This window comes from Dermacentor silvarum, chromosome 4 (genome assembly GCF_013339745.2).
Source record: "Dermacentor silvarum isolate Dsil-2018 chromosome 4, BIME_Dsil_1.4, whole genome shotgun sequence".
Classification (NCBI taxonomy): Eukaryota; Metazoa; Arthropoda; class Arachnida; order Ixodida; family Ixodidae; genus Dermacentor; species Dermacentor silvarum.
In genome coordinates, this window is record NC_051157.2 from 95034736 (window position 1) to 95053699 (window position 18964).

At 48.5% G+C, this 18964-nt stretch overlaps 1 protein-coding gene across 1 annotated transcript in view; it reads right to left on the minus strand.

Annotated features, from left to right (window-relative positions):
• The window catches only part of LOC119450382 (uncharacterized), a 10296-nt gene extending 5630 nt beyond the window's left edge, over nucleotides 1-4666 (minus strand). Inside the window, exon 1 of the mRNA XM_049666492.1 lies at nucleotides 4612-4666. Coding sequence (XP_049522449.1) covers nucleotides 4612-4666 — 55 coding nt within the window. The remainder of the gene's footprint in view (nucleotides 1-4611) is intronic.
• Nucleotides 4667-18964: the final 14298 nt, after the last annotated feature.

Here is an 18964-nt window from a genome sequence, read left to right on the forward strand (position 1 = left end):
AGACGGTGTCGAGGCCGCCGTCGTAGTACGCAACGACGCCGACAGCGCAATCGCTCAGCAGCATGTCACGCTCATCGGAGCTTCAATCGCTAAAATCGAGCCCAGCATCGCGAGGCAATGTGCCGTTGTCAGTGTCGTCAACTAGTTGGTCCATTGCGACGAGCGTCGACGATCACCGTGTTCACAATTCGGCGCGCGCTTTACCTTTCTCGATGGTGGCTAGCAACCACACTTCCGTTTTCGCACTGCCGTCAACTCTGTCCTGGCTCTGTTGCTGTTACGGCTTCTGAGGCTCTCCGGAGCCAACCAGCGACGTCTAACGCTAGCTGCTGGGTTCAACGTCTAACGGTAGGTACTGGGCACGTTTCGGCCCAGCAACTACCGTTAGACGTCCTTGGATGGCTCCGGAGAGCCCAGGAAGCCATCGTTCCCGCGTTCTAGACAAGGCTGCTCACCTCCGTACGCTCTGATTGGTTTCACAGGCCAGGCCGCAGGCAACATTCATATATATTGTCCAAACTATGTTGCACTATATAGCACGCTTACGCAAACAAAAGCATGTTTTATGCTTTACCAAACGCAAAAGAATTTCTATTTTGAATATCATAAATTGGAAATAATTGCAGCTTCAACTGGGCGTGCTGTGCAACGGGGTGCACCTGAGAACTTTGCAACGGCATGGCACTGGGTGTCGCCGTAAGGCGCTCGGGACTGTTTGGGAATTGCGTGCGAACCCACGCACAAACGCATTGTAGACGCTGCCACATGTGCTTTTGTACTCCCGCGCCATATTTACGATAGAGGTTCGCTGTAACCAGGGTAACATTCCCGTCGAAAAGATAGGTGTGTTAAGGCCACAATGAAGCAATACTCTAGGTATAGCTTTATAAGAGACGCGCAATCAGTGGAACCAACCAGTCATGTTAACTAGGAGAGTTGAATGTGACAGAGAAGGCTTTCCTTCGTCGTCTCCTCGGATTTAGAAATTTACCGGGAATAACTACAGTTCCCGTGCGCCAATTTTTATAATTAGTTTGGCATTCATCTTAGTAATGTACAATAAATACATTACAGTGCTACAGAAGTTGGGCGAAGAAATGTTGCAGGGCCACATTAACACAATATACCAAGGGGTTGCTCATTCGCTGACTTCCTGCGTGTTAGGTTTGTCAGATTACTTATTCATAAAAGAGGTAAATCGCGACACGCTGTCCTTTCAGTGCTTTCAAAGCGTTCCAGTGCTTCCAAAGTCATACAGTAGTTACCTTAAGGCATGCGCAATGTGGAACGTGTGACCGTATCTGCTTTGCATTGTGGCGCGTGTGCTCTCTAGTGCTTGCCTTACCCAACCCTAGAATGCTGAGAAGGATGCTAAAGTGGCGCAACTGTTTGTTTCAGCGCCTTGGAACTTTATAAACTGCAACAACTATTTCATCACTTCGCCGAAAGGCCAAGTGATGAAATAGTTGTTTTCGTTTCGCCGAAAAGTGAGAAAGAACATCTGGCTCTCAAACGGAAATGTCCCGGATTCGAATCCGGGCGAGTGGCAAATTTAGTTTTTCTCATATTAGCAGTTTTTTATAGGATGGGGAATCAGCGAGCCCCAAACCCACGGACCAGCCTAGCTTGCAGCTTTGATACCCCCGCTGTCCCTTTTTGGCCCGGGAGGCGCCGCCAATGTAAACCAAAAAATGAGAAGTTGTATACATTTAGTACTTGCGGAACTTCTCACTTCTCTTCATCGCTATACACTGTGTATGTTCCACTGCATTAGAATAGTGCATCATGGTGAAGACATATTAAAGCACATATAAGATTCTTATTGTATTTCCTAAGACATGCTCTCTCTCATGATTAGCTCGCTATTCGGAACTGTTCTACGCACCATTTTAAGCGTTTGCAGAAACAGTTTGAACTCACCCTCAACGCTTTTGGCTTATTCGGTTCGGGCACTTTCTTCACGCTGTTCTTGTGTATGGTATTGCTGAAGGATGGCCAGGGCGACTTGTGGGCGAACTTGGAACCGCTCGCGAACAGCTTGTTTCCGCAGCTAGAGCACACGTAGATGCCTGCATGATTAATTACCTGCTGCCTCAATCTCGAAGCTGACAGCACCTTCTGCACTTGACGAGTAACGTGGAAGGCTTTGCTGACACGCGTACGATACAAGTCGGTGGCGACTTGTTGAAATTTAACAACGACAACATGCGCCTGGATCGCGCGATGATACACCAGTCGAGCCAGGGAGCAGTTGGCGCGTGGCGCCGAAACGCGCCACTAATTTGCATGCGCTAGTGGTCCTGACAGAGTTCGTCCCCTGTTATTCTATCAATACTAATGGAGCTACGGCGGCAATCGATAATTACCGCCGTAATTCCTAACTGAATCGTCCATTGTCAAAAAATCACATGAGTCATGCGGAAGCAGTTGGTTCTGCTCCTTCTGGCAGTAAGTTTCCTTTCTATCTACATTCATTTATATTTTCCTGAATATTTCTACGCATTACTGCCTTGATTTCCCTTATGCTTTTCTTTACTTAAATGCCTGTTGGCCTCCCATGGTTGATAACATCAATTGGAGCCCCAGCATTTGCCCTGATCCTTCTCGCTCATAAAAACAGTGTATATTTAGTGGCTCAGGAACTCAGCGGGAACAAAATGTCCTTCAAAGCAATTTGATTCAATTTCCTTGCAAGCTATATTTTCAAGACAGGTGGTAATTCACAGATCTTCGATAAGGGTAGCTTCAAAGCAATATTTGCGTTTCCTCTTATACCGTCCACGAGTGTTCCTGTAGGACTGAGGTGAGAGCTTTGTAAGCGAATAAGAGCAGTGGGCGTTTTTTGAGCACTACAAATGGTGCGCGCATTTTTTCAAATAAGTGGCATAGACGCTGTTCATTGTCTCAAATTAGGAAGCCTTTGTTACAGGCGTCCTTATGCAACAAGCAAGTTCTTAGCTAGTATGCACTTTATGCACGTAAAGGGAGGTTGGGGGGGGGGGGGGTGCTAGATATATTTCTTACAACGGGCATGGCAACCATTCGCATTGAACAGGGGCATCCACCCCTTTGAAACAAGCAGCAATCTCGTGCTATGAAGTAGACCAGCATAGTCACTTAAGAGGGCGAAACTGGAGTACATATAAGTCAAGCATCAATATAGCGGGAAAACAAACGCAGCACTGGCTATATGCTGACAGAAATACGGATAGCGCCGGCGCTATGCGTTATCATTGTCTCTGTAGTCCTATGGCCAGTTCTGTCCTTTCAGAATGTTTACAATGCGCATCGGCAAGTCATTGCCAGCGGCGCTGCAAACAAGAATATATATTCTGACGACGTGTAGGCAATTGCTTGCGTAAAATGTAATTTATGTCGACTTAGCAATCAACACTCAACAGCACCACGGCAAATGAAAGACTACCGTTTGATGCCGAGGCACGAGCGCTGCTCTCAACATTTATGACCTTTGTCGTTCGCTTGTCGCAACGTTTTTCATTCGCAAATCAAAAATTTCAGCAAAGTAGCACAGCCTTCTTTCGTGACAGGCTTCTCGGTCTCGAAATGCTGGCCCTATATATGGAGACGCAGTGGCACGACTGAGTGATTGATTGATTGATTGATTGATTGAAGAAAAATCTTGTTTTCGAAAGCATGAACTTTTAGCCTAATACAGTGTAGAGCTTCTACAACAAACTACTACCGCCTCGGTGGCTTAACGACTATGGTGTTGTTCTGCTAAGCACGAAGTCGCGGTGATCACAGTCCGGCCGCGGCGGCCGCATTTCGATGGGGGCGAAATGCAAAAACGCCCGTGTCCCGTGCGTTGGGCGCACAATAAAATACCCCAGGTGGTCAAAATTAATGCGGAGTCCCCCACTACTGCGTGCCTCACAATCGGATCGGGGTTTTGCCACGTGAAACCCCAGAATTTAATACCGAACGACTCTAAAACTAGTTCACCTGCATAAGGAAGGGAATATTGTGTCGAAATTACATTGTGAACGGTGTGCGGCGCGACCTTTACAACGAAGGGACATATATAACGAACGATTTCGGAGGTTCCAAGCACTTTGTTATAAAGGAAGCAAAGAAACTATGTCAGAAGTGCAAGCGCCCTGCTAATAGCAGGATCTAAAACTGGTGTAATAGCCCGGATTTCCTGGCAAAAGTCAGGAGAAACTGCATGGCTACGTCACGGTCCTCTAGGCCTCCCGCCTTTCATAGCGCTGCGCGTGTTCCTGAAGGAAGTATTTGCTTCGCGTTGCTTCATGTGCCGAGCAGTCCCGCTTCAGATGTTTCGCCGTGGGTCGTACGGATTGCTGGCTTTTTTGTTGCAAGTGCATGTAGAACAAAGTGACAACAGTATACCAGACAGGGATGACCGCCACCGCCGTAGCGCTCATCCTTGACTTGTGTCGTCCTCTTGTAACCGCTTCGCGTTATTTGTTCTTGCAAAAAAAAATTGTGAAAAACCAACTGGCCAAACCACCCGCTCTTCTATGGGCAGGTGTGGTTGCAGCTAGGGTCCCCACGTCTTCCCACACCTGCTCGGACTGAAAGCCGACACAATTCTATTGGCATGTCCTAACTCGTGCAGCTTACACTCACCCGCCTCGAAGTGGTCCCGGTACACCTCGTCGTCCTTCCAGCTGTCGTGCGACATGCTGGTGCCGCACGTTCACCCTCGGCGGCGGCGATCCAACGCCCAGCCGTCGAGGAACCGGTGGGGCGGACACGGACGACTGCAGGCGGCGAGCCTCGGAACCGGTATGGCTCGCGGCACGAGACGATGATGATGATGATGATGTCCTCAGTAGATGGCTCGTACCCAATTCGGGGAATTGGCCAAGAATTGGGCACCTGAACTTTCAGATACAGTTTCTGAAACTACAGTTACTGTGCGATTTAGTAATCGGAGCAGACAGAATAATTTTTGCTAAACTGCACAATTTATAATATTAATGCCATGCATTAAAACTGAAAGATCTGTCAGAGAATTGTAAAAGTAGGGATTTAAAATTTTATTCGTTTTGTTTACTGAATGAAACCACAAACGGCAGAACGTTTCGTTTCGTTTTCCTTCTATGGTGGCGCATACCTACTGCAGGGTATTGGCCAAGATACGGAGGGTATTAGGCAATTGCAGTTACTACTGAAATTAGTAAACATTTTCAGGAAGAAAGTAATGAAAAATAACGTATGAAGAGCTCTAGAAAGTTGTCCTGAAAAAACTAAAAACGTCTCCACGGCTGAGCCCACGCTACAATTTCTTCCTCCTCGCCGTTACTACCCTTGCGCTGGAATATTCCAGCGCGTAGTATAAGCTAGATTAATCGTCAAGCTTGTCCGAACATAGTCATGTTTGGCTTGGCCAAAATAAATTTTATAGGTATTTGTAATCATAAATATTAGGCACCACACAAAGCAGCAATAGCTCATCAAAACTTCACAATTGCTTCTTTTCCGAACCCAAGTGACAGTGACAGTGACAAGAACTTTTATTGGTCCTGAGAAACTGGCCAGGGGGATCCGAAGGCTCCCTCAGGTCAAGTCGGTGGCTCCGCTCACGATGGCACCGGGAGGCGAAATCCCGTTGCGATGTCGTGGGCCCTCTGGACTGCCTGGAGTTGGATGTGAGGGTGGTCGCTTCATAGGAACTCCTCCCACTGCTTCTTTGTGGCAAGTATAGAGTTTTCTATGGCTGGGCACAGCCAGAGCATGTTATCGAAAGAACATGAGTCGGCTCCGCATTTGGGGCACGACTGTGGGAAGTGCGGGTCTATCCTGCTAAGGGACCGCGGAGTGGGGTTCGTGCGGGTTGTAACTTTCTGAGCGTGCTAGCGTATGGTTTATTTAGTTTTGGGTGAGGAGGAGAGAACCACCTCCTTTCCAAGCGGTAGTGCGAGACGATCTCGTGAAAGGTGCACAATGGGTCTTTCTGGATGCTAGCCTCGTTACGAGGAGGGCCGTTGACGGCTGCGCGGGTCGTGAAATCGCACGCCAGCCGGTGAGCCCTTTCGTTGGGGTTGCAGCCGTGCGGTTGGATTGAGTCTCCCAGGTGGGCCGGGAACCACGAAATGTGGAAATATGCTTCCGTGCCAATTTGACCGAAATTAGTGAGCTTGTTGATCGCAATTCTATTTGCCCGTTTCGATACGCGCGCCACCGAAAAGGACCTACGGGAATCCGAGAAGACGAAGAGGGGAGACTGTGCGCTGTGTATGGCCAGGGCGATAGCCGCCTCCTCTGCCTAGTGAGCAGAACTGGTGCGCACAGGGGCCGCATTCACCAGATTGCCTTTCGCATCCACTACCGATAGGGCGAAGGTGTCTTCACTGCCGTATCTAGCGGCGTCTACGAATAGAGCGTGTAGTCCCTGTCGAGTGATCTGTTTGAGGATTGCCTGAGCTCTCGCGCGTCTTCTACCCTCATTGTGTACTGGGTGAATGTTGCGCGGAATCGGATCTACCTTGATTAGGGAACTAACGTTTTATTGCGATAGCAATTATATGGACACTTCAACCGGATTTCTGCCGTCGGCGTCGTCGTCGCCGTTGTCGTCGCCGTCGCCGTCAGGTTCCCTATAGATAAAATCTTCACCGCGCGCCGTATGCTCGAGCGGAAGCGTGTGGGGACGCGCGCTATCACGGAGAGCGAACGCACTCATCTCCCACGCGCAAGCAAGGAAGCAGGAAGCCAGCGCCGGAGGGAGCGGGGGGGGGGGGGGGGGCGCACTTCTACTCTGCCAACAACCGCGCTCGTCGCTCGTCCGCACCGTCTCTTATCTCCACACGGCTCTGACCTTTATGCGCCGTGCATTCGCCGCTCAGTTTCCGTTGAAGCGATAGACCGCACGTACCTTCGCCCGCTGCTGCGGCGTATATATCCGCTCGCTGCCAGCGTTTTGACGGTCGTTGTCTGCAGTCATTCAATGTGATATATTCATGTTTGCTTGTGCGCGCTCACACCACGCTTGTTCAATCAGTTAGTAATAGTCGGGCCACATTTTCCAACGCACGCTACACATGCAATGCTGCCCGGGTCATCAGTGCAGCGCTACAGGTGTGTACCTTAGCACTTCTCATCAGCGCTTCTCATCAACACCACCGTTTCACACGCGCCTTCTCGGGGTCATCGAGTCTCTCTTCATGTCGGTCTACTTACGCCGCAGAACATCTGCTTACTTAATCAGCTCATGTTTACTACAATTTATATTGCTACCAAAGCCGCTCACCTTACTTCGTATGGCATTGCCGTGTTGCTATCGCATTCATTGCTTCGCCCTTAGGGCGAAACTGTGACATTTTTTTAGGTAGACAGACTTTATCCTCCGGGTCGTGTCTGGGCCGAATGCCTGCCTCGTTTAGTATTCTAACTCCTGCCTTGCTGGGCGATAGTCTATAAACCTGCGCCGCCGAGTGGGCTTCTATAAATTCGTCTATCGTGTTATGGAGTCCTAGCTTCAGTAGTCGTTCCGTGCTCGTGGACTGGGGAAGTCCCAGCACACGTTTGAGGCCCAATCTTATAAGCGCGTCTAATTTGGCCTTCTCTGCCCTGCTCCAATTAAGGTAGGGGGTTATATAGGTAATGTGGCTTAGGAAGAAGGCCTGGAAAGCTTTGATAAGATTGTCCTCCTTTAGCTCGCCTCTTCGATTGGAGATGCGGGTGATCATTCTGATGATGTTTCCAGCCTGACCAGAGAGCTTATTGAGAGCCGTCGCGTTGCAACCCTTGGCGTCGATGAGCAGACCTAGAATTTTGACCGAGTCTACCCTCGGTATTGGCTGTCTGTTTTTGGCTTTGATAACTATCGGAAGAATTTCCAGAGGCTCGAGGTTTCTGACTCCCTGCCTAGATTGTCTGTACAGCAAGAGTTCCGATTTGGACGGGGAGAGATCGAGCCCCGTGCCGGAGAGGAATCCCTCGATGGTTTCTAGCGCGTTCTGTAATGAGTGTTCAATCGTGGCCATTGATCCTCCCGGCACCCAGATCGAAATGTCATCCGCGTAAATGGCGTGTCCCACGTTCTGAATCTCGGCGAGGCGAGTGGAAAGCCTGTGCATGGCTATGTTGAACAGTAGCGGGGAGAGGAGCGAGCCCTGCGGGGGGCCACGGTTTCCCAGCTCGTATGGACCTCCCGAAACCGTTCCTAGCCTGATGTCCTTGCGGTTTGCCAGAAAGGATTTGGTGCCCAAGTGCCCTGACACCGAAACCAATGAACAAATCATTCCTGTCGTCGTCTTACGTTTGCGTAAAATTGTATTGCATTAACGTCATTTTTTGCTAATATTTACGTCGTTATAGCATTATTGTTTGCATGATATTCGCTTAATCCTCTGTTGTTCGAGAGGACTTAAGAGGAACCTTTAGCTCTGAATTGTTTAAATGGGATTTTCGAAAATTGGTAAAATTGAAAAAAAAAGAAACCGAAGCAGAAAGTTTACAATTTTGTAGCTCTGCACGTAGAAGATATATGGAAGGTCTGTAAACTGCATCCATCAGAGCATCCAAAGTGAACAAATTTGATTTGTGAATTTATATCTTACATGAAACTGTTACATTCTTTACAATGGTTTTGCAAAAGTTATACTCACAAAACAGTGCTCTATTTGAGAGCCATGTATAATATATAAATTTTGTCCTCTTGATAAGTACAATTAGATGCTATTCAGCGGATTGTGCTATCAGTCTTCATTGCTGAGATACAGAGTTGTAAACGGGGTAGTTTCGTTTTCTGAAAGTCTACGATTTTGGTCTCTTTTTATTAAAAAATGGACGACCTAAATCAAAAATTCGCAATTCACTAGATGTTAATTTCTTCTTTTATATGCAACAAAGCTCGCCAAATTTGCTGCAGTGGTTGCCTAGAAAAACTATTTCTCCTTTCCCATGTGTTTAGATAGGAGGCCCCGAGCTAAAGCTTCCTCTTAACTCTGTTACCTCGGGATTCTACATCAACCTGCAGATTTGCAAAACGTTTCCACCGCACGTTGTAATCACACGTCAACTTTGCTGCGAGTCATAAAAAAATAAAGGTATTGTTGAAGCGTTACGTGTCTTTCATTGATCGGAAAGCGCAAAACGAGACTCTTCATAGATCAAAACAACCTAAAAACACCATTTTCGCTTATTGTGTAATAGACTGCTAAGAAAATTGATCGGGAAATTACGGGGGCCGCAGGCTACCTGTGAGCATTTTCCCGAAGAGTTTTGTTACGTGACTAGCCCTTTCGGTTCGCGAAATGTTCCCTCCCTATTTCTGCTGAGTTCCAAAAATGTTTATTTTATTGTTTACGAATTCTTCAATTTTTATACAGAAAACCAAAAGGGTCAGAACTAAAGGCGCTAACAAGAACCTGATTCATGCCCTCACTCCTGTACAACCTGTGCTCCAGCCAAGCAGCCATAGGCGCCCGAATAAAGTAAAACTAGTCCAATCAGTTTTATTGCAATAGCGCTTATATGGACACTCCAAGCGCATTCCTGCCGTCGCTGTCGCCGTCGTCATCGCCGTCGCCGTCATTGTCGCCGTGAGGTTCCGTTTGAAGTCCAACGGCGACAAACTCGTCGTCGCGCGCCGTATGCTGCATGTATGCCGCATGAAAAGTGCGCAAGGAACGCGCGCTTTCACACAGAGCGGGACGCACGGCGGAGAACTAACACGTCTCCCGTCGTGCGAAAGGCGGCGGGGGAATGGGAGGGAATCGGGGCGGTGACGTTTAGCTGCGGCACTAAATGCATATCTTGCGACCGAGCGCAAGGGGAACTGGCGAGTCAATCTCCCACGCGAAAGGAGGAAAGCGGGAAAGCAGCGCGGGAGTGAGGTTGCGCGGCTTCTCCTCTGCCAGGAACTGCGTACTTTGCGCGTCTGAGGGCTGTCGCGCGCACAGTCTCTTAAAAGCGGTCTCCACACGGCTCTGACCTTTGTACGCGCTGAGCATACGAAGAGCATGAGCGCACTCTTCAGCAGCAATGTTTGGGCGCGTAATAAACATCCGTAATAAACCACATTCGTAGTGCTGCTAGTTTAGGTTTTAACGTAAAGTTTTGCAACAATACGCATTCGAAAACAAATAGGAGTCAAGAAGGAAAAGCAGATGCAGTTTATCCCCATGGCTTACATATAAGGCCCGCCACAGCATTGAACGTGTTCAAACTGACATGAATGAATATTTTCAATATAAGAACACACTCATTTTGCATAGAAACTGCACATCACACCAAAAAATCTCGGTAGCTTGCACTAGTGGCGCAAGGCTAAAGACACTGCGGAGCTGATCGGTTCCTAGCTGGTCCTGGCTATACGAAGTGATGCTAAGTTATCGGAAGTAATACCAAGTGATGCTAAGGTATACGAAGTGTATAAACATTTCCTCTTGGTCCGTGGTATCGGGGAACGCCTCGCGAAGCACTTGCAGTCCGAGCACACGTAAGGGAAGTGGGGCGAAAGCTATGCACAGTGCACGGGTGGCACGCTGCAGACGACATGCCGGGAAGACGTCACGGCGCATGTGCAGTTGCGCGCAGCTGGTGGGAGTTCGGCCGAGCCGCCGTCAGAGGCGCCTGCTGCAGTAACGGACACTGCTAGGGTGCCTCGAAGCCCAGCGCCACCGTTCAGGGTGGAGACAACCCCGCTGGCGCCGCCATATTGAATCACACGAGCTCAGACTCAGCTACGCTTGCGTTCATAAATAGTGTTACTCGCGGCGCACTTCCAAGTGCTTTGCCTTGATGAGGACTTTTTATCGGTATCGCATCTGCACATCTTTATAACCAATAGCCGTTAACTCGTCGAAGGTCCAAGACGTAAATGTATGGCGCCGGGAACGTGCCCCTAGTTGCCTAATTCAATCATATTTAATATGCCGTGTGTATGTTTGAAATGCGCGCTTTTTTTTTACGCTTCGATGCTTGGTATATAAGGTTTGCGACCCCCTGTGTGTGGAAGTTTTTCTTTTTCGCTGTTGTGTTTTGGTTTACACGTCACGCCTCCTTTACCGTAGCCAGCCACTCGCGCACGGCGGTTAGTTTCCATTGCGTTGCGCGTGCTCTTCGCGTTCGTTGCAATTATTTGACGATATCTACGCGCAATTTTGCTTTTTTGCCCACAAAACTGTGTGCTGACAGGATTAAGCTGGTGTAAAAATAACTGCGATGTGAAAATAAGGTTTAGTTAGTGCTGTAGAGAAAAATGTAACGTAACTTGTCTGTGTCAATCTTGCATAGTACACACAAGAAACCAAACGATGCACAAAAAACATTTACTTATAATGTCTAGTACAGTCAATCATGAAAAAGATATGTACATGAAAAATTATATGTACTGTGTGGCGCCTGAAGGTTATGTTGAAAGACGAGATAACAAAAAATTCGCAAGGTAGCCTCGACACACACAATTCGGGATAGGGAGAGTTTTATTGCGATAGCAATTATATGGACACTTGAACCGGATTTCTGCCGTCGGCGTCGTCGTCGCCGTCGCCGTCGCCGTGAGGTTCCGTATAGATAAAATCTTCGCCGCGCGCCGTATGCCCCAGAGGCAGCGTGCGGGGACGCGCGCTATCACGGAGAGCGAACGCACTCAATCTCCCACGCGCAAGCAAGGAAGCGGAAAGCCAGCGCCGGAGGGAGCAGGGGGTGGGGCACTTCTCTGCCAACAACCGTGCTCGTCGCTCGTCCGCACGGTCTCTTATCTCTCCCACGCGCAAGCAAGGAAGCGGGAAGCCAGCGCCGGAAGGAGCAGGGGGGGGGGGGGGGGGGGGGGCGCACTTCTACGCTGCCAACAACCGCGCTCGTCGTTCGTTCGAACGCACCTTATCTCCACACGGCTCTGACCTTTATGCGCATTCGCCGCTCAGTTTCCGTTGAAGCGATAGACCGCACGTACCTTCGCCCGCTGCTGCGGCGTATATATCCGCTCGCTGCCAGCGTTTTGACGGTCGTTGTCTGCAGTCATTCAATGTGATATATTCATGTTTGTTTGTGCGCGCTCACACCACGCTTGTTCAATCAGTTAGTAATAGTCGCGCCACATTTTCCAACGCACGCTACACATGCAATGCTGCCCGGGTCGGCAGTGCAGCGCTACAGGTGTGTCCCTTCGCACGCGCTGCCCACGGGAAGCGCTTCTCATCAACACCACCGATTCACACGTGCCTTCTCGTGGTCATCGAGTCTCTCTTCATGTCGGTCTACTTGCGCCGCAGCACACCTGCTTACTTAATCAGCTCATGTTTACTACAATTCATATTGCTACCAAAGCCGCTCACCTTACTTCGTATGACATTACTGTGTTGCTATCGCATTCATCGCTTCGCCCTGGGCGAAACTGTGACATTTTTTTTTGTAATTATTCATTACATGGGGGGGGGGGGGGGTCAAGTGCGTACATCAACCTTATTACACGCAATATAAATCGAAAACAAGAATACAAACAAGAAAACGCAACCGCGGGTAATATAATCAAGATATCCAGCCAGAATACATCAGCTACCATCGAATACGTCGCATCAGCCAAACACATCGATGGTGATATCGAGTACAGAACATTTTATAAATAACCATTAGAACACTGATAACTACATTGAAAAAATAAACAACACTGCATACATATCGCGTACGAAAACCGTAAATGAAACTAACATAGTCACATACAGATTAGCAATGTTTTTCACTTCGAAAATATAGTCCATGATGATGTAGGGCTGTTGACTTTAACAGACGGCGCCCATCCTGTCGATTTCCCTCGTACTGGTCCTCTTCAAAGTGTTTCTAAGTACAAGTAAAACAACAAAAGTGATTATTGATATGAAAACTTGCCTTGTAAATACAGAGAACCCATTACAGTGTTTAAAAATAAATTTTCGCAGAAGTAATGCTGTATTACCTCGCTTCACACGTTTCGAAGAAATGCACAGGCTACAACAGACACCATGCCAGAAAGCGCCGAAACATTTTGGTCCCATGATGCCCCTTAACTCTACTACACCTGGGCATACCGTGCACAGGCATTTAAAGACCGGCACAGTACCCACTACGATCGGGAATGACCACGAATGACCATCGGCTTACGAGCACCACGCTAAAAATATATTCGTCTAAAAAATCAGCTATATAACATAACAATCTGAGATCCGCAAGATATCTGCTGAGAACAGAGAAAATCGCAATGCTTCGCTTGCCACGTACACAACAGCCGCTCTCCCCAGAAGAAGCACTGCGTTCTTTAGTCCCAAATAACCAGTAGCGAAAAATGAAACTGAGGGGAAAAAAAAAGAAACAAGAGACACACGATGTGTGCTTCCCGTGAAAAAGTAAAATAGGTGGTTTACATGACGATTTGTAGCTAATGTAAGACTATTTCGCGGCGAAGCATTTTCGGCAGTCCTTAAAATAAGGGTACTACTCGCATAGACTGCGCCGATAAAAACGGCAAAAGCCTATGCGACGTGCGCTCGCAAACCATAGGCTACTCTGACAGCATCGGTGCAGTGCTTAGTTCGTGAGCGAACGTAGGTACGTGAGCGAGGATCAGAGAATACTTTCTTATTTAAAATGAAAAATGTGGTTGATCCCTCTTTATATAGGAATCGGTATAGAACACGAAAGTGAAACGTGTCTTCACAGAAGTAGTGTAATGTTTATTGCACATTGATATATAATGTCTATTGGTGTTTTGTGGCTAAAGCGCCCTTAGGCGTTGACGCACCCACGCTGACGCCTGGTGGCACGTCTCCTCCATCACGACTACCAACGTCGATGACCATGAGCAACCGTCGTGCATATGGAAGCTGCACTACGCTGCACACGCTAGCACAACGCGAAAGACGAAGCACGTAACTGACACACTAATACAACGCGCAAGACAAAGCACGTAACTGAATCGTCACCGAGTCAAATCAGCACGTACAGCGCGTCGTAATTGCAGCCTCCGCGATCAACTTCAGAAACATTTTCAGAGCTAATTGCGGAGGCCACGCTCCGCTGTGCTGAGTACGGTGAACGCCACCTAGGTGGCGTTGGTAGTGCTTCTTGATGCCAGCGTCCCTTCGAATGCTGGCATCGAGGCGTCGTAGTGCTGAGACCACGATGCGATAGTCTAAACTTTCTTGACACTTACCTCGCAAATGTAGGAGCTATCCATTGCCTTCCAGTGATACCGCTTTACTTGGGCTTCCCATCTCTTCCTTCGCTCTGGGTCCCGGGGGTAGCGTAAACAACGAAGCCCTTTACGCGTCGATCCGGTGCACTTGGGAACACAACAGCCCGTCATGTCGACTCGATGCACTTGTCAAGCTTGTCATTCATGCGGCTGAACACTGTCCAGTAAGTAGAAGCGTCAGCGAAGCATCCGCGCGCACTGTGTCTCGACCTAAGCACCGGCACCAAGCACTCGCAACCGCTCGCTGTGATTCAAGATGGCGTCGCATCGAGAAAGCGGCGGCGCGGGGGCGGTCAAAGGATGGCACCACCCTGAACGGCGGCGCTGGCATCGAGGCACCCTAGACACTGCGAGCGTTCTGCGCTAATGCGGAGAAACGGAGAAGCGCGGAATACGTCGGCAGCACCTCTGCGCGTTGCCTCCTTGGTGCTGCTGCAATTTCTTTCTCTCTCTCGCTCTCTCGTTTTCTCTCTCCCAAGCATAGCGCGCGACGCGCGCACTCTCTCTCGCTCTCATTTTCTCTTTCTCTCCCGAGTATAGCGCGCGACGCTCCGCGAGGTGGTTGCTAGGCAACACAGTGGCAGGCGGCACACATTGCAGAGAGAGAGAGAGAGACATTTTAATGGCAGAAAGGTGGAGAGGTCGGCATGAGTAAAGAGCCTCTGGCCTGCTGCTCCACATAGGGGAAGGGGTTTGGGGGAATAACAGGGATAGGATGTGAAGAGGAAGGAGGGTGGTTGTATGTGGAAGACGATCATGAGGGCTGCATAGCGTACTGTTTTTGTGCACCGCGTACGTGCACACCTCATAGAACAGCACAGTCATCTTTGCGGGTAGAGGTAGATGTTACTGCAGTGCAGCTAGAAGACTCTCTATAGCTTCCATAATTTTTGCAGCTGTTAGCGCCACTGGCGTATTTAAACCAGGCAGTAGCAGCTGCAGGGCGTCCATTATTTGTCGCAGCATCGCAAAGTCACCATTGGAGTCCAGTGGTGACTTTTCTGTGCAGTGTCCTTGTTCGCGCGGACAGTCTAAGGCCCATGTGTGCGTCGGTAAGCGTGGCCATACATGCGATTCCGGGCTTGCGAGGCTCGGTTGAAGCAATGGCTCGAGAGATCTATCGATGGTGATTGAACTATCTTCTGCTGGACCTGCGGAATTGGAGCCAGAGAGCTCTCGTTTGCGCCTACAACCTGTCCACGTCGACGACGCGATCGTGTCCTCCGGTGTTGCACTCACGCTGTTGCCTCTTTGTGGGACATACTTGTCTTGCTCATTTGGTTCAGTATTTTTATCTCCTTGTTCTGTTTAGGACAATCCTTGGAATTGACCTCGCAGGATGGACCGCAATTCAAGCACTTGATTTCTTTTACTCTGCATGAAGATACGTCATGGCTGCCACCACAGCGGAGGCATGCCGTGTGTCCTGTGCAGACAGCGCTGACATGGCCTAGCTTTAGACACTTGTGACATTGCATTGGTTGGGGCACATAAGGACGCACTGGGTGCCTCACGTAGCCCACCTTGACATGGTCAGGTAGCGTGTCTCCCTCGAAAAGACGCTTGACGCTCGTCCAGCGACCGAAGCGATGAAAGTCGAGGACCTTCATTGTTGAAGAAGCTGAAGGTCTGTTGTAGACAGTGAACTCTTCGTCGCTGATGTCAATCCCGACATAGGAAATAACGCCTGCCCTAGTGTGACCACTGTGCACAATGAGCGACCCGACTTCTGTGTGTCGTAGTATGCGCACGGTTTTCAATTTTTCTAGGGCGGCTTGCGTGGCTACTTCCACTGTTACTACATTTTTCTTGATGTTGAAACGCACTTCGTTAATACCTTTCGGAGCCACATTACTAAGGTGGGTGTTTAGAATCTGTCCGTGTACGGTATTTAAATTCTTAGACACGTCGAGAGTTACAAAAGCAATCCTTTAAGTCGGAGCATAGCCGGTACATTTGGGCCCTGATCATTCACATCTTTGGTTGTCCTGTGGCATTTCTTCTTCAGTCGCTTGCCCTCCACGATGGTGTATAGTCGTTGTCGGAGTTCATTGGGTCGCTGTTAGAGAAACAGGAACCGGACATCTCCATGTCGACGTAGCGATCCTTACACTATATCACTAGGAGACAAAATTTCCAGAGGCATGCTCGACGCAAGCAATGACATGCCGTCTGTCATCGCCTCAGATGGCGTCTCGTCCAAGAAGCACAATAAGGCCGCCACTGGGAAAATTCTATTGCAGCAGGGCAAGAAGCTACGCTTTATGATGATGGCCTCACACTTTGGCTTGTACCCACACTGGGGGATTGGCCAAGAATTCGCTGTCTGAACTTTTATGTATTGCTTTGAAGATTTAGATATGCAATAAAAAAGGGAAAAAAATGAAATAAAAGAAGAGAAAACAAATCAATATAAAAGTAACCATATAAAAATTTATTCGTTTAGTTGATTGCATGAAAGCGCGAACGGCATCAAAGACATCCCTGTGGCTGAAGCCCAGAACTGACGCACCGAACGTTAGTATTATTTGTGATGTTAAGACTAGCCATAGTTTAACACGTGGAATTTCTAGAAGCCTTTTTTTCTTAATACAGTATAGCGGCGATATATCAAAAAAATGTGGTTGATCCCTCTTATATAGGAATCGGTACAGAACACGAAAGTGAAACGTGTCTTCAATGACATGAGGAGGCACCACATGCTACTTGCTCGAAAGCTACAACGCGCCGCAACCGACTGCGCTTACGAACGCGCATCCAAAGTGCATCCGAAGCGCAAGCGACGCGCGATGCGCCGCTCGGTTAGCACGGTCCCAAACAGTGTCGCCGTCTGGTGGCCTCCGGCGGAAGGCATCACCGGCGGTGCCAGCGTCTCCCATTAGAAACGCCCGGCGGTCGGCACACTAGTAAGTTTAACCCTTTCAGCCCTGAATATTTTTTAACGCGCAGAAAATTTTTTCTTCGTTTTGTATTGATTTACTACGGCCTAAGAAGCTCAAAAATATTTATTTTATTCGGAGTACCACATCAGCATAAGATATGGCGTCATGTCCTATATATAGGACACCAGGGCTTAGTGGTTGTAAAGAGCAATATGAAGTATTTCGACTTTGCATATTATTCTCGGCTGTATCACTCATTCAAATGTATAAAAACTTGCATGATGGTCATTTGACAGTGGTTCTTTTGCATCAGAGGCATCAAAAATATTCTTCGCGCTGGTTATACACGGCTCATCATTGCACTTCAATGGCCTCTATCTTTGATAGTCGCTTTGTCGGATGTGTTTTCGTCATAGACAGTCAATTCTTCTACTGTACAGAAATTACTGCTCGCCAAGCCTGCAAAAGTAAACTATATCCCACTTTTCATCGTCATCGTCTGCTACCTCCAACACGCAGACGTCCTTCATCATTGCACTTGAAAGGCCTCCATCTACTTGATAGTCGCTTTATCGGATGTATTTTCGTCATAGATGGCCAAAGCTTCGTCTATTGTGCAGAAATTACTGCTCCCCAAGCCTGCAAAAGCAAACTGTGTGTAGCGCCCACCGACGCCGCAACGCGGCGACGCTATAAGGTCGGCGCCCTCGGCCGGCGCCTTGGTGCCGGCTGCAAAAGACGACGAAAATAAAGTTAGGCGGCGCGTGCTCGATGCGTTAGGATGGCACGCGCTAGTTTGTTCTAAAAGCATGCTGCGCTGGTCCTCTTGTTCGGGCGCTCCGCTGCGACCCCTCGGTTCCGGACATGTGTATCCTGGTTTTCATCGTCATCTACCTCGAACACGCCCACTTCCTTCATTATTGCACTCGAATGGCCTCCATTCACTTGATAGTCACTTTGTCAGATGTATTTTCGCCATATATGGCAAATTCTTCGTCTACTGTGCAGCAATACTGCTCCCCTAGCCTGCAAAAGCAAACTGTATATCCTGATTTTCATCGTCATCGTCTTCTTCCTCCAACACGCACACTTACTATAGTGCAGCAAACATATTTGGGTCCTTGATACGCATACTTATTACTATAGGAGTCCCCTTTCCACTAAATGCAGAAGTTCAGACTGATTTACTGCCTTGGGAATAATAACACAAGAAATCGGAAGCTGTTACAATCAACAGCGTCCTCACTGTAGATTCAGCTTATTCCGGGACCTTGACAACCATTGAGCCCTGGTGTCCTATATTTAGGACACGCAGATCATGGCGTGCTGCGGGCTATGCGCAAATAATAGGCAAAAGTTCCCGATATAAATACACTCCTAACCATATCAGAAACAACACACAAAATTATGATTGCTACCGAGACAATAGGTATTGAGCAAAATATTATCAAAAGACGCGGAAACTGCTGCAGTCGTGTTTCTTTCCTTCCGCCATTTTGATTTCACCTCACGGGCTTTCTGAGAAAGACAAGGATGAAGAAACTTCGTCTATGCTGGCGGAGGTGTATGGAGAATAGCTTAAATTCTTTTTTGAGTTTGCTAACCATATGCGTAACGATTAAGAACAATTTCTTTTCGTGTCCTTTATATAGGACGCCAGGGCCTAAAGGGATATTCTAGGCACTATAGTCGTAGTGCTGAGACCACCGAAGCGTTCACTGTCGGTGCGCGTTAGTGTCATAATGCAGTACTTCTCTTTTCTGCTCGTAGGCGGCGGCACCGCCCCGAGCAAGAGCGCGGGTACACGGAGGAGTGTTAGATATATAACGCGCGTCTGTGTAGCTCTCTGCAATTGCGTTTGTGGCGCAATGGGTTAAACGCTCGGCGATCTATCGTCGCGGACCGAGAGGTCGTGGGT